This window comes from Polypterus senegalus, chromosome 8 (assembly GCF_016835505.1).
Source record: "Polypterus senegalus isolate Bchr_013 chromosome 8, ASM1683550v1, whole genome shotgun sequence".
Classification (NCBI taxonomy): Eukaryota; Metazoa; Chordata; class Cladistia; order Polypteriformes; family Polypteridae; genus Polypterus; species Polypterus senegalus.
In genome coordinates, this window is record NC_053161.1 from 119,045,549 (window position 1) to 119,062,110 (window position 16,562).

Genomic DNA, 16,562 nt, shown 5'->3' on the forward strand with positions numbered 1-16,562 from the left:
GCTGTACACTTTTGCTGTTTCACAAGCACAATGCTGTTAAAGTTGACAGCAAACATGACCAATAGAGAAAGCAAATTTAGTTATCCTATGTAAAAGTTCAAACAAGTCTATAATAAAGTAGTAGCAATAAAAAAGATATATTTCAGAATTTTCTAAACAGACCTCTATGTTTATTGAAGAAACAGACATACAGTAAACTACTTACGACCCTTGAGATATGTCCTTGGAAATGATATAGAAAAACACAGGATATAATAACCATAATTAACATCCTAAGTAGAAATAATATATTTATTAAGTGACAATCAAAATCATTTAAAAATAAGTAATACAAACAACAATAAATATACTATATTTAAAGATAAATACACAAATATAAAATGAGCAAGACAGTAATAATAAAAAATGGACATATCAATTCATAAAGATAAAAACAGAACAGAGCGAAATAACTTAAATATAGCAGTGAAGTGATTGGAACGATGCCTATGTATCAATAATTTCATACAGACCAAAAAGGTGTATAAAGTTGTTTTCAAAGCAAATTATTTTCTAAAACCTGCATTTTAGTATTGCAAATAGGCTCATGTGCACAATGATGTCTCTTTAGCTAGGTAGGCTACAGGTTAGCATTTGCACTTGTTCAGGAGTTGAGATTGTGACAACAATGCAGACAGAGTGTGGCAGAGGTGCCATCCATCAGAAATGATCCCTTCCAAATTCGGTTGTGTGACCCGCTGACTAACATGAAAAGATTAGTGATTAATGGGTAGCTCATTGCCAGGTAATCCTTTACCAGGAAAAGTGAAGTTTAGCTAGGGAGAGCATCAAAGGCCTGATCTTAATGATTCTAGGGTACAGGACAGCGTTGTTTGTAATTCAGAGCAATATGGAATAACTCCTGACAACGATTGCAATATTTGGCAGTAGGAAAAAAAACACATCCACAATACACTGTATGTAACACTGCACATTCATATGAAAGTTAAAGACAATAATTGAATAAGACAATACTTAAAATACTTCACATCCTCGTAATGACTTAGCTCAGCTTTTCAAGAGCAAAACAAAGATTCTTCAGTTCCTCTCTGATTTGATAGAGTGTATTCTTTATTTTTTGGGGTTTATCAAGGACCTCAATGCTGCAGGTGAAAGGATCATAATAAATTGAGAATGGCTTCTTGATCTTTGAGCAGTAATACCTATATATAAAGGCAGAAACAGAATTAATATAGTGTACTGGATATACAGTAAGCTCTTCTGTACTTCACTTGAATATTAATATGTCATTTCTCTTTTCTGTGATCTATGACACTGAATAATCAGAACTGTACATACAGTATTAAGATTAGTCTAATGATAGGATTTGTCTGTGTGCCAAAAATATAAAAAAAAAAAACAAATTGTGAAAAATGTAATAAGCTTTGCAAACACTTAATAAACAGAAGGATTGTCTTAAATCAAAGTCCAACAAACCCAGTAGAAAGAGCCTATTTTAAATTAGTTGTGCTGGTACTGCTTCGTGTAAATTTCTTCCTTATGTTACTGAAGCATGTGGTGTGACTTCAGGTATGTTCTGTGAGCTATAGCAACCCAGGATACATTTCATTTTCATTTTTGGAATTTTTAGTTATATGTTTAAGAATCTTAATTTATTTGTTTTAATAAGGCAGTGAAGTCACCTTGAAACTATGACATGGAGACAAAAATGTATGTTAAAATATGGTGGTGCACAGCTTTTGGTGTCTTAATGTTGGAACGATTCTAAATAAAAACAAACTTATATAGTGTGAGTTTTGGGAAATTAAAGTTAGTATTCGGATTTCTGGCTGTTGATCTTCTTTGTTTTCACCATGATGTAGCCTTCTGTTTTGGTTACTCAGTTTCCTTGGCTCTTTCTGAAAATTGACCTCTTCACTTGCCCCTTACTGCATTTCTGCCTGCCCCATATGTGTATGTTTCCATTCACTGATACAGTTCCTAAAATTATAAGAGTAATTTTACATTTTTGTTTTGGTATGTAGAATCTCTTTGAGATTGTTACATATTCTTCCTAGTGTTTAGCATGTACTTTTGTCTTTTTTCCAGTACGTTTCCCAGTATCTTTGTGTGCTCCATTATAGTACATTTTGATAATTAGCTAGTGGACACTGTCTGACCATTGTCTTGATTAATAATCTTTCTAATACAACATTAAAAACTATTAATCTTCCTCTTTCAGGAAATCCTTGCATACTCAGGTGTAATATAGCTGAAACATTTTTTTATTGAAAATAAGTAGGTTGAATAAGCTTTTTTTTTTGCACATAGCATGTGTTAAGACCATCACAGTCTTTCTAACACTACTTAATTTTAACCCCGGCATTCAGTCATACTAGGCCAACATAGAACTGTCATTTAACGAAATATACAAAATTTTGGGACAATAGTGAAAAACTGGAGTCATCAGAAAAACCCACCAAGACAAAGTCAAAAAGTGCAAAAGAGCTGGAATAGGATTAACACCTTGTCTTCTATAAGGCAGAATAAATTAAAAAAGAATTAAGGTATTCATCATTTCATTTAGAAGTACATAAACAAATCAAAGAATATGCAAGAGACTTGCACATACACTTAGCGGTCAATTCCGTAGGTCCCCTTTTGTAACTGAATGCTCAATCATATTTGGAATTAAAGCTCTTTAAAGCCAGAAGGCTTCTGAGAATGGCTTGTGCAATTCTGGGGGAAAATGGGCAAACGACTTTGAATGGGGATTGTATGTAGTAGGCACCAGAAAGGCTAGCAATATTAGGAACAGCATCCATGCTGGGAGTTTAACTTGTGACAGTGTAATGCATGTATTAGGAGTAGACTGCAATCTAAAACATCCACACTTCTGTTTGCAAGCCTTAAAAACTCTCACCATTTTTACCTAACCTCTGTGTCAGATCTACTAAAAATGCAGCAAGCATTTTGTCTCTTTTCAATGTCACCCCATGTTTTTTTTTTCCCCTAAGGCTGCTTTAAGCTATGAAAAACAAGACTTTTATTTGCTTTCCAGTTTCTCCAATATAATGTACTGGTGTCCAACTATGAGCTTATTTGGAAGAATACCTCTGGTATATGGAGAATACCCCTGTAATGCTAAGTGGTATGTCAAGTAGGTGGTAGATGGGGTTGTGGGTGGTATTATTCAAAGAAGGAACGTTTAGACTAATAATGACCTAGCACTTGGGGTATAGCTTTGTCACCGTATCCCCCATGAGGGATGCAAGTATTTGGGCCAGTGGTCCTGAGGTAACATGGCCCTCATCATTGGGCCAATCATCTACTCAGAGTACAAAAGTCAAAATGTAAGCCTTGGAAATGGGTGGATTCAAGACAGACATACAGGTTTGAAAAAGGAATTATGATTTGTCACATGTCATATAAGAATTTTAAATATAAAGGTTAGAGGTGTGGAGGAAGTGATCAAACACAATATTGTGAGGAATTAGTGAAATTAAGAAGAAAAAGATGGGAGAACGAGAAAGGAATAAAGAATTCATTTTGAGGTATTCAGGAGTACCAATAAGAAGATGAGCAAAGGAACGACTGGCGTTACTGTAGCTACAGAAGCTGAATCTAAAATGACAATATGGGAAGTACTGAGCTACAGAAGCATAGTGGTAAATTTGGACTTAGAAAAGGACTAAACTATTGTGTAGATGTATACCTCACTGAGGATTCAGATAAACTACAAAAACAGACTTTAGGAAGATCTAGCAACAGTTGGTATCTCCCCTAAAAACAGAAATAGAAATATTATGATCATTGTAAACTTGAGTTGGGGAAGATGATGGAAAAAACTTGGATTTTTTATCCAGATTGTCTCTAGCATATGCAGTGTTTAATGTGAAAGTAATAAGATAACGCAATTTATCAGCTGATCATAAATTGTTAATCAAAGGTTTTTCAGAGGAACAAGAGAAAGAAAGAAAACACATCATAGAACAGAACAAGACAACTGTGAGATATGCTGAAGAGAAGTGAATATGAAGAGAAAGACTGACTACCAGAAATACTGGATGAGCTATTGAAGATCGGAAGAAAAGAAAGAAATGGAAGTAAATGGAATGTGGATAGGTAATAAAGAGTGTTTTGCTAATAATCCAGAAGAGATCTCTGGTTAAACAGAATAAGGAAAGAAAATAAAAAGAAAACAAAAAGTGAAAAAAGTATGTTAAGATCAGAAGAAAGGAACTTAGAATCTATTATGCAGAGGTAGACATTTTAAGATAAAAGTGAAAGACAAAGAAGACCATAGAGGAAGAATCTAGCAGAGATAGGTATACAGGAGAAATTCTAGAAAGTTGATTCTGTGAGCTACACCGTCTGTATGGTTTACCTTAAGATACATAAACAGGATGCACCATTAAGACCCATTGTCTGCATGATCAATTTGGTTACATATAAAATCTCAAAGTTCCTGGCCGCTGTCCTCAACCTGTTGGTAGGCAGGCCAAAACACCATATTCAGAACACTGGATTTTGTGGAGAAAGTGAGAGATGTCATTATGGAGGCAGATGACACTATGGTCTCGTATGATGTTACATCTCTATTCACTTGCATTTCAGTTACAGAAGCAGTGGAGGTGATCCGTAAGAGATTACAGGATGACCCCACACTCAGAAAAAGGACCACTCTCAGCACTGACCAAGTATGTCTGCTCTTGAAACTGTGTCTTCAATCCACAATTTTCATATACAAAGGCCAGTACTACAGGCAGAAACATGGGTGCGCCATGGGTTCCTCAGTTTCCCCTATTGTGCCCAATCTGTATATGGAAGAAGTGAAAAAGAGGGTGCTATTATCCTATCCTGGAACACCACCGAGCCATTGATTCAGGTATGTGGACGACACCTGGGTGAAAATCAAATCTCAGGAGGTACCACAATTCACAGATCACATCAACTCAGTGGACAAACACATCCAGTTCACCAGGGAGGACATGAAACATGACAGGCTAGCTTTCTTAGATTGTGAAATTTCCATCAGCAATGGTGGACATTTGAGAGTTGATGTGTACCGTAAACCAAAGCATACGGATCAGTATTTAAGGTTTGACTCTCACCATCCGCTAAAGTACAAAATAGATGTCATCAGGACTCTACAACACAGAGCAAACACCATACCCACAGACACAGTGGCCAGGGAAGCAGAAGAACATCATATGAAAAAGGCCCTGAGTAAATCTGGTTATCCCAGCTGGACTTTTGTCAAAACAGGGAAGACACCTAAAAAATGCTCTAAGCAATCCAGGGGAGAGGAAGGACAACTGCTGCCTAAGCGAAAACCTTTGGTGATCTCTTATGTGTCAGAAGTATCAGAACAGCTGAGACACATTTTTTTCAAAACACCAGGTCTCAGTGGCTTTCAAACCCCAAAACACGATACGGCAAAAATTGGTTCACCCCAAGGGTCGGGTGCCCCGGCAAAGACAGAGTAATATAGTTTACGCAGTTAAGTGCCAAGAGGATTCATGAATCATACATCGGGGAAACCAAACAACCACTAGTGAAGCGGATGGCACAACACAGAAGAGCTACCTTGTCAGGCCAGAAAACCGCAGTCTATTTATATCTACAGAACAGTGGTCACTCTTTCAGTGATGAAGATGTGCACATCCTGGACGGGGAGGAACGCTGATTTGAGCGAGGAGTCAAAGAGGCCATTTATGCGATAAAGGAACAACCATCTCTGAACCGAGGAGGGGGCCTAAGGGTACATCTTTCACCATCTTACAATGTGGTGATTGCAGCCATTCCCCAACTCTCTGTGAATGGTACTCATGGCCATTGATCAATGGACAATTTGCATATCATTGATCACACGGCCCATTGTTAGTCAATGGTGCTAGTTCGGTCATTAGGCCAAGGTACTGTTTATAAGGTTGAAGAAACTGGCAGTCAACTGAGACTGAGGAAGTCACTTGGATGAGTGATGAAATGTATCGGAATAAAACTATGTCCAGATGGACAGAATCAGCTTTCTAGAATTTCCTTACCAGGATTATTGAGCATGCATCAAGACATACAGGAGAAATAACAGTGCAAAAATATGAAGATGTTTTATTAAGAAGTTGATAGAAAAATTTGTTAAACAAGTGAAAAGTATAAAATGAAAGAAAGGATAGGGAGATGACAAAAAACATAACAAGGGTTAGGAATGAGGAGAGGAGAAGAAGGGGAGGAAGAGAGAAAGGAATGGAAGGAGGGGGTAAAAACAGAGGTAGACATTAGAAAAGAAGGGGTGGGAAAGATTATTAACTATATGAAGACTGAAAAGGCAGCCAGATATAATGAAATTACTCCTGAACTTCTTTATTTTATTTTAATACAAACCTTGGACACTAAAACCATGGTGTAAATCTGATAGTTTTATGATTTATTTTTTAAAGTTTATTAATTGACCAAGATTTTTAGTAGTTGTTTGTGTTTTTGCCCTTCAGTAATTCATCATTTTCACATTGACTTTGGCTAGTCTTTTGAATACATTTATGCATTCATCTCCTAGCCCTTCATATAAAGTACTATATGCAGTCACAGCCTTATAGGAGTACACCATCTGAGAGTTAAACCAGGGTTCAAGTGCAGTGAGGCAGGAATGATATTTTCAGCACAACTGTGAAATGGTATGTAGTTTCATATTATTTATCAAACTGAAAGTTGTGAGTAGCAGTTTTCATGGTGATGTTAATCAAATTGAAGTAATATTAAGATTGGTGTTTTAATTAGTTTTTCTAAGTGCGAGAAAAACATTTAAATTAAGCTTCTTGTACTCTTAAACAGAGCTCTACCCCAAGACAATGATCTTACCGTAATTTGGCTTTTGCATCTTCAAAGCTTTCAGATACAAAATAAACAGGCTGATAGGTCTGGTCCTGGTATGTTTGAATAGCTGTGACCTCAGGATCAAAGGGTTTGTATTCAGGTTCATTCGACAGCGCATGCTGTATAATCAGTAAAAATAACTGTTACATACAGTAAAACCACAAGCATTGATACAAATAGGATTGCTGAATGTTTTTGTTTCTCTGTTTGTAATGAACACTGTCTGGAACCCAAAGGGCCAGTGAAGCCTCATTTCTTGAATTTGTATATAAAAGTGGGACTACTACATCTTCAAAATATTATTGGATTACTGAATTTTTCATCTATAACAATTAATGATGACATTACATAATATCCGTTTGGACACACAAGTCATAGCCTCTGTGTAGTATTGCCTATAATACATAATTTATTGCTTTTTTTATCATTGTATTGATGTTTTAGCATCAGGAGATTTTTTTAATTATTTTTTAAAATGTATTTATTATCCTTCCATTAATCTGGTAACATCCTTGCCAAGTCGCACTTATGTAAAGGTATTATATATAATTAGCACGCTAGAAGTTCTTTTGCTTTTTAGTAATTCTTGTGTGTATATAATTAGGGTTTTTGTTGTTGTTTGTTAAAATATTTCTTAAAGTAAAGCACAATCAATCAATCAATCAATCAATCAATCTATCTATCTATCTATCTATCTATCTATCTATCTATCTATCTATCTATCTATCTATCAGAAAATGAATGTTACCTTCCTGCTTTCACTCAGCTGAAGCTTGGTTACAAAAACGTATTCTTTCACTTAAACTGTATTCTGGTAGTTATGCAGGCAATCTAAAATTCTAGGTCTGCAGTTTCTTATATCAGTTCTGCATGACTTTAAAAAGATTACATAGTATGACCACACTCATATTGCATAAATAGTTGTCTCTTTAAAATTGTGTTACACTAGCCATAATTCACATTTTAATAGGAGTCAAAATGGTAGCTCAAAATGCATGACTCATTTTAAACCTCCTTCATACAGATTAACATTTGAATGGTACAGAGGACTAAAGCGAACAACAATATTGTGCATACATTGTTCCCTAATTGATCAATTATTTCTTATTTGTCTAATTGAAGTCAATTTTTATGATGTGTATGGACACTAGATAAATCTTCAAATTTACCAAGCTAATTTTTCTGCTTATTGCTGAACACATAAAAACATTTTATCCATCTAACATTTTCCTGGTCAATGAAATTGGGCCTTAAATGTATTGGAATGAAAATATAAAAAGGAATACAGGTGTAAATGTTACATTAACATAGTAAAGTTTAGATTATAATAAAATAATGCAAAGAAAACAAAGTATAACTTATTTTCACTACTCACCACAAGTTCTCCATATGAAGAAAGAAGGCCTGCTCCATAAGCTTTAATTATTCCATTTTCTTTGCATAGTCCAAACTCAACTGTAAACCAATAAAGCTGGAAAAAAACAATAATAATGTTATTTATAACATGCTGGTGGCATGGTAGCACAGTGGTAGTGCAGCTGCCTTGCAGTAAGAACACCAGTGTACATGTTCAGGGTCCTGCCTGAGTGGAGTCTGCATTCTCTCTCTGTGTCTGCGTGGGTTTCTTTTGGGGGCTCTGGTTTCCTCCCACAGTCCAAAGACATGCAGGTTAGGTGGACTGGCGATGCTAGATTGGGTCTAGTGGGTCTGTGCTATGGGTGTGAGTGCATTCACACTGTGATAGGCAGACTTTTCTTAAACCCAAAACATTAATAAATATATTATAGTAATGAAAGAATATTAAATATGAAAAGATGTTCAGAATTCTGTATGTCTTTTTTTTTTTTACAAATTTTGTATATTGTATCAAAAATAATAGAAAAATATTATTATACTAAATTATCTTCTTGGTCAAACAACACACACAACATACACATAGATGTGCACCCTATGGCAGAATTGCTTGAAGAATAAATGTTTGATGGCTTCAGTTATGTCGTATGTACTTCTGATAGTCCGTTTGTGCTAGTAAATGTAAGCTTCAGTAGAGGGAACGATCCTTAAATTCATCAGAGTTCTCTGTCTTAGATTACCATGTAAGTTTATTACACAGACTTTTTGGAGATATTTTAGGAACAAAAGACAAAACAAGGCTGAACTGAAATTTTCATATTAGACAATGTCTGAAGGTTATATAATGGTGAATACAATGATCAATAGGAATTTAAACCTAGGCAGTTTATAAAACTCGGGTTGAACAATTGTCTTCTGTTGAAGCACTGCTGCCTTTTATATTGAAGTCAATGACAAAGAGCTGATGCTCAGCAGCAATGTCCTGTGACATAAGCACATCAGAAATACGCTTCCTGGGCAAATATCTAATATGTGCTGCAAAATTGCAATAAATGCCCCACACTTTTGTCCTTAAAACTGTAAAATTAATTATATAATTGTGGTTTTATCTAAAGAGTAGTACAGCACATTAAAATCAAAAGATGGCTTTGAAATCAAATATTCTTTTGTATTTTTCAGGTAAATCCATAGGGACTTTGGAAAACCAATATGAAGAACACATCGCTTTTTGCCAGGCTATCAACATATAAAATGTGTGTTAATTATTTATATTCGAATTTATTTTATGTATTTAGCTGGTCTGTAAGTTTTATCATATAAAGGGTTCACTGCACTACTTTCCCATTTTCACTACATTTCCATTTCTTCACACAACCATTTTATAAATCTATAATAATTGGGCAGTGAAGAGCTGCTGCCTCATGGTTCCATACTTCAAATTCCAGCTTAGTCACTGTTTGTATAGTCTGTACCATAATGATGTGTGAATATTACAGGATAATGTATTGTAGTATAACACTATACACTTGAGCATGGAGGTGAACTTTGCATATGTGACTGCTGCTCTCTGCACAATTGGCTTCTGCCTTAAAATTAAAGTTAATGGCATAGTTTGAATCCTCTCAATCCTTGAAAGGTTTAGTGGGTTTGAAAATGGATGGATGACTGGATTATCATTCCTTGTGAGAATTGTGATAAAAATAATACACATCATACAGAAAAGACAAAAATTGTACTTACAGTAGAAAGTTTTTCAATGTCCTCATCCGACGCTCCCAAAGATGCTAGTCCAATTTCCTATAAAGTAAAAATACAAAAACAAATGAAAAATGTAGAATATTAATAGTTATAACAATTGTATAAGATCATCATATTAATTTTGACTACAAAATTATTTTACCTAAACAGATTAAGTATCTGACATCTTTTAGAATTTCAGTATTGGTTTTAGCTTGCTGTTCATTTTTGCAAATTCTCAGATAAGCTGTAAGAGTATTTTACATTAGAAAGTTCACTTTCTACTTTTCTTTAAGAATTTCTGTATCTACCTCTTGAAATTATAAAATGTTTCTGATATATAACCTTATTATTTATATCATTCATATTTCAGTGCAACTGTGTGGAAATTGATTTCAATTAGATCAAGAGTTCCCAAACTTTTTTCGGCCGCAGACCCCTTTACTAAAAACTTTTAAAACCGTCGACCCCCTACTCATTTACTTTACTTACTCAAATTAATACATTTGTACAGTACTTGATATTAAATATTTCACTAGATATCACACTTTTCATTTTAATCACTTGTAATTAATGATTGAAAAAGATAAAAGGACTACGGAATATGGCATTATCTTGTGCAACATTTAATATCGAAATCTGCACTAACGAAAAAGAAAGCAAAAAAATACGAGCAGGGTTTTTTTTACATTTTTGACAATTATGAAATAAATATGTAAATTCAAAATAAGTACAAATAGTCCAAGCTGTACTGTCTGCATTTCTTTTTTGGTTCAGTCATATTATTATCTGAAGAAATAAAAACTTTTATTAAAAACAATTTCGACAGCCCCTGTGATTAAAAAAAAAAACAATAAAGTATGTATTTACTTGAAACAGAAGATTTTTGTTCAAACTCAAATAAATAAACGGTGTCTTCTGATTTTCTTTTTCGTAGTACTGTTCCTCAATAAATAATTATATTCAAAGTTCTAATCACAAATAAGTACATGTCACATCAAATGAAGCAATCTATAGTGTTTTATGAAAGCATGACCGTACAAGACTGATAGATTCTGCTAATATCGAATATCCATCGTCTCGTCCCACCGCGAGCAGGTGCGGACATGCAATGGTTTTTAATGTCCGCACTGGCTTTGATACGTTCCATAAGAAAATTCACAGACATGTTTGTGCTACATGTATTTTCATGCATTCTTACGTGTGACTCTTTTAATGACACATTAAAAACATTTTCGTTCGCAAGTTTGGTTTGCAATGTGTTTTTATCAAAAAGTGTTTTTTTTTTTTTATTATTTTACTTCTTAATTAGGTACCTATTGGAATCATAGATATTTTGAAGTAACAAATAAATAGCAGTAGTATGGGGGTCTATTTTTGCTGTCGTCAACCCCCAAGTTTTTTTATTGAAACCATCGACCCCTAGAAAGTTCAAATCGACCACAGGGGGTCGATATTGACCACTTTGGGAACTCTTGAATTAGATGAATAAGATTGCGGTGGGCTGGCCTCCTGCCCAGGGTTTGTTTCCTGCCTTGCGCCCTGTGTTGGCTGGGATTGGCTCCAGCAGACCCTCGTGACCCTGTAGTTAGGATATAGCGGGTTGGATGATGGATGAATAAGGAAGACGGAATAGCTCCTTGTCCAAAGCTGTTTCCTTCCTACTTTGCGCCACGTACGGCTGTAACCTCCGCCCTGGTCCCCCAGACCATTAACTGGATTCATTGCAATACAGAAGCTACAGATATATACTGTACGTAATTTTTAAGTAGTTCTGCTGTTTTATTAAATCAAATAAATGATTTATTTACGAGGTATGTTTGCGCGCGAGGGCATTTTAAATAAACAAAATCATAAAGGAAACAAGGTGTATTAAAAAAACGAAAAATGCTATTTGTATAAAAGTTACCTGTGAAAACTGGGCGAATTCTTTGTCTGCCAACATTGGAACGTGTCCCAAAAGTTCATGGCAGCAATCTCTAAACAGAAGAGGAGAATTCGGTCATAAATATTTCTGATGATTTTTAAAATGAATGAATAAGTTAAAAAAAACAAACGTTGTGCTTTTGCAGTGGAATAACAAAGTATTAATCCTTTAGAAAGTTACTGCCTTTCCAATAATTAAAACTCATACAGTACATTGTGTTTGCCATGCACTTCAAGCTCAAGCGTTCGCAGAATACTCTTACGGTTCCGGTGAATGCATCGGTGAAGACGGGTGTCGTATATACTGCGTGCACTGAAAGACGCGGAAAGCCAAACTCGCCAGAAAATCTCTCGCAGACACAAGTCCTGCAACTGGCCTGAGCTGAAATCCCGTTTTTTCTGAAAACAAACAAACAAAACAGATTTATAGGTTCTTACGTTTTGAAACACAGACTACCAAAAAAGATTTCAAAGAGCGAGTGCGTGGTTATTCCATGCACTGCGTATATGCCTCTCCGTTATCCAAAGTGTTTTTTTCATGGTGCATTGAACAAACGCAGACACACACACACACACACACAGACGACCAAACAAACACAATCAGTTTAATAAAACCAGCTCAATGTTTCCTACCTTTTAGAAATCTCGACACGTCGTGGAGCTGGGGAATATTATCTTCTCTGTAACTACAGTATCTCTCCAGCTGACGGAAAGTGTCCAAATACTGCTTACAGGCGTGTGTTGGGTAAATATCAGTGAGTTTACGGTACACTTCCCTCCTACAAAGCAACAAAAGCCAAACGACATTGAATATCACAAAACAAGAGCAAATTGTAGTATCATCTTCTCTTACAAAGGAGAGGAGAATGTATTTTTATCTTACCAGGTTGCAACTTCTTCGCAGGAGTATTCAACCTTCGGTAGCAGATCTCCACTAAAAGAACGTGATTGAAGTTACGATTACAAATAATCAGTGACCGACCGACTGTACGTGTAACGAGAACGGAATTAAACCTGCATACGTTTATGTAATTGTCAAATGTCTTCTTTATGGCTTTAAAAAATCTGAGGAGGAATGCTAAAGTGATTACAATTAAAACAAGAACAAATAATCGTTTTTATAATAAATAGGAACGTTTCAGTGTTTCCATATGCCTGGATGTAGTTGAAGAATATGTTATTACAATAAATATACTGAATATATATATATATATATATATATATATATATATATATATATATATATATATATATATATATATATATATATATATTTTTTTAAATAGTACTAGTATACCTTTAATTTTTCTTTCTCTACTTGCATTATTGTTACATTGTAATTCATATACTGTATATCTATATCTATCTATCTATTCCGCAAGATGAAATTTCACATTTTATTTCTACTATTTACATTACAAAATATCACAAATAACTTGGTTATATACATCATATACACCAAACTTATTGTTATTATTTATTTGACGTGTTACCAGCAGAAACAGCGTAACTTACTGCTTGTAGTTGAACGCTAGCTCAGTAATAACAGATCTCCTTTTCTTGTATTCCGCGTCAGTGTACCCCTTAATAAACAACAGAAATGGAAACTATTTAAAATAAATGAACATTTTTTTCTTGTGGAAACGCACCAACTTTAATTATTAATTACTAATATTTTAATGGCCAAAGAATCACTAATTGTACTTTTTAGCAATAATGATTTCAGAGCAATGTAACAATCACACACGAGTAATTATCTAAAATTACACGGATACAAAGATGATCCCTTATTATTACAAGTGCCAAACATTCTATGGAAGCAAACACTGATCGACTTTCCATACTTACAGGGTGTCCATCATCCATATCAGGATCAAATTTGGTGATTAAATGATGACACTTGTCCAAATCTCGTATCTTTTTTGGAAACCATGGAACTAAAAATAATATGATAAGCATTAGTGCAAATAACGGTAACATGGAATAAAGGCATAATACTAGAAATGGGAAGGTTTGAAAACAAAAACATGTCACACTCGTTTACCAATTTGATGCAACCGATTCATTAAATCTATTAAATTAAAGCACCATTTAGAAGTGTGTCATCCACTAACACCTTTTTAAATAACAATAAAAACAAACGAAAAGGTCTAACATTATACCCTGCCCGTTTTACCTTTCTCGTCTCTATTGATTCTGACATCGTCCGCCAATTTTTTAAGAGAATTTATTAAAATATTGACATCGGAGCCGTGGACTTCGCTTCTTACAAAAAATTCAAGATCCTCACTGCTGTTCTTGGAAATTCTGGCTGGGCGCGTTTCTATGTGGTGAATCCTTGCATCGCAGTTCTGAAGAAAGAAAGAAAGAAAGAAAGAAAGAAAGAAAGAAAGAAAGAAAGAAAGAGATTATTTGTTTGTATTATTTAAATGCGTGGCTCGTATGTCGTATCGACATCAATTAATATGCAATAATATGTCTGTTACGTTTCTCTATCTATCTATCTATCTATCTATCTATCTATCTATCTATCTATCTATCTAGTCTCTAGTGTTGCATCTAAGACAAGAACGAAACAGTTGTTGTTGTTGTTGAGTGAGATTAAACAGGAGAATGTGCAGTGAAACACTTTCAGTTTTTTTTACTAGTAAGTAGCTGCTAAATGTAATCATTTAAACAGTCAGCCCTAATCTGTTTCTTACATAAACAGATTTGCCGCCCCACACTTTCCTGTGGGATTGTTTTGCTTTGACTTTGTCTTACTTTAAAAGGCTGGAGGTCCATTTTGATTAATTATATTAATTATATTAAATGTGTCGATTTTGTAACATGCAAGTATGACTATACCACACAATGGATTCTTGCCTATACTCAATACTCTTTTGTGTTGCCTATTTTCCGATCCTTCCGTCCTTTTTATGGTCGCCTCTCGGCACAGTAAAGTGTAAGTAAGGAACCACGGAAGAGTCACCATTTGAGGAGTATTACTAATATTGTATTTTAAACATAACATATATTACCTCGAAGATTTTTCCAGTTCGCAATAATCCATCGTTTTTGGCATTCCTCAGAGTGAAAAATAAGTTTAATATAGTCTTTCCATCTTCTTCGTCAAATATGAAATTATCCGCATTACTCGAGGGACTGGTAGGCGAGGATCCCAAGTCTTTTTCTCTTTTCGCATCTTCGATCATATTTCGCCTTCCGTTGGGGAAAACAACAGCTCTTCGATTGATCTCGGTTTTCATTGTGATTTGTTAAAAAACGAAAACAGACCGATGTCGTGATATTTATGTTTAACGTTTTGATATTTCGATACTAATATGTAATTTAGAGTAGTAGATCTATTTTACAGCAGAGTAAATCAATCAAGTTTTGTCACAAATGAGTCATTAAGCGGTCCGACCAAACCAAGTTGTCGTTTGCTTGGAGTTTTATGTACGTGGCTATTGACTGGAAATCTGTTACGCAAATATCTGCGTGTGACATTCACGTCCCGCTTTCTCCTGAACTCTGCGTCACTTCTTCCGATTACAGTCTTTATTATTCACGTCAATTGTAGCAAGTGCAACAAATTACACATTTTTTCTTTTTACCTCTGCTTCAAAGCAGTGATGAGTGCACCCGCACGTGTTAATTTTAAATGAAAAATAAGTTGATACCTAAATATACCATCATATGTTATGCAGAATCATTTTCTAATTTTGAAAAAATGACGACTAATTTGACCATCATAAAGCGGGATCACGCCTCACAGCCATCAATTAAAAGCGCAGATACACAAAGGGAATAAAAAGGTTTGGTTGTGTGATGACCACACAAAAGAATGAAACAAGATTGCAAACCCTAACTCTAACCCAACCAAGCGTGAAAAAAATTCTTACGTTCTGTCATTTGGCTTTCGGTCGACTGTTTGATTTGCATGACCATCCATTATCTCATTCTATGACAAATTCATTCTATAAATCGATAAATCTTTCTTTTGTGGAAATGAAGCAATTTAAGGCATAAACGCGAATATTACTATCGAGAATTTTAAAACACGCACATCACAGAAGAAGGTAGGATAAGTTACGTATAAAATATATAAATTGAATATAATAGCACTGCTACTACTACTACTACTACTACTACTACTACTACTACTACTACTACTACTACTACTACTAATAATAATAATAATAATAATAATAATAATAATTAATCACTGCAGCTTTAGATTCCAGGTTAGCCAGAGGTTTGTTACCATTCTACACGAGTATTGTAAAGACGAAGAAAGCACAATGATGTCAGGTATGTTCAAAACTGGTCAAAACAGGAAATGAGGCGAGCCAAAATTATTGTTTGGTGAAGAAACCCATTTTTGAAATATCACGCATAACTTTGCCTTCTGAAGCATCTGTTCATTACAAATACTTAATATACTGTATGTTTGTTTTCTGGTCTTGTTTATGGGTTATATCTCATTATTTTTAGGACTTTTTTGCTGCGTTTATTGTATTGAATTCTTTTAAGGATTCTTGAATAAAACTTAGCTGAGTGCCAGCTCTACACTTTAAATGAAATAGACTATGTCTGTGTAGGTGTTGTAATAATTTGGGCATCTGAGACCCCTGCTGTGTGCCCTTCAGTTCTTATTTGTGTGTTAACATCCACTTTGTGCTAATTTTCAGTGTGGGTACAGCATTTGATTC

At 34.8% G+C, this 16,562-nt stretch overlaps 1 protein-coding gene across 1 annotated transcript; it reads right to left on the reverse strand.

Moving 5' to 3' along the window:
- Positions 1 to 412: 412 nt before the first annotated feature.
- th2 (tyrosine hydroxylase 2) lies at positions 413 to 15,287 on the reverse strand. Its single transcript, XM_039761714.1, has 12 exons — positions 14,889 to 15,287; positions 14,045 to 14,219; positions 13,717 to 13,805; positions 13,384 to 13,451; positions 12,752 to 12,802; positions 12,502 to 12,647; positions 12,132 to 12,267; positions 11,852 to 11,921; positions 9,946 to 10,002; positions 8,228 to 8,323; positions 6,838 to 6,971; positions 413 to 1,202 (listed from the first exon to the last, which is right to left on the reverse strand). The coding sequence occupies exons 1-12, from the start codon at positions 15,114 to 15,116 to the stop codon at positions 1,043 to 1,045; spliced, it is 1,410 nt and encodes a 469-aa protein (XP_039617648.1). The 5' UTR covers positions 15,117 to 15,287; the 3' UTR covers positions 413 to 1,042.
- Positions 15,288 to 16,562: the final 1,275 nt, after the last annotated feature.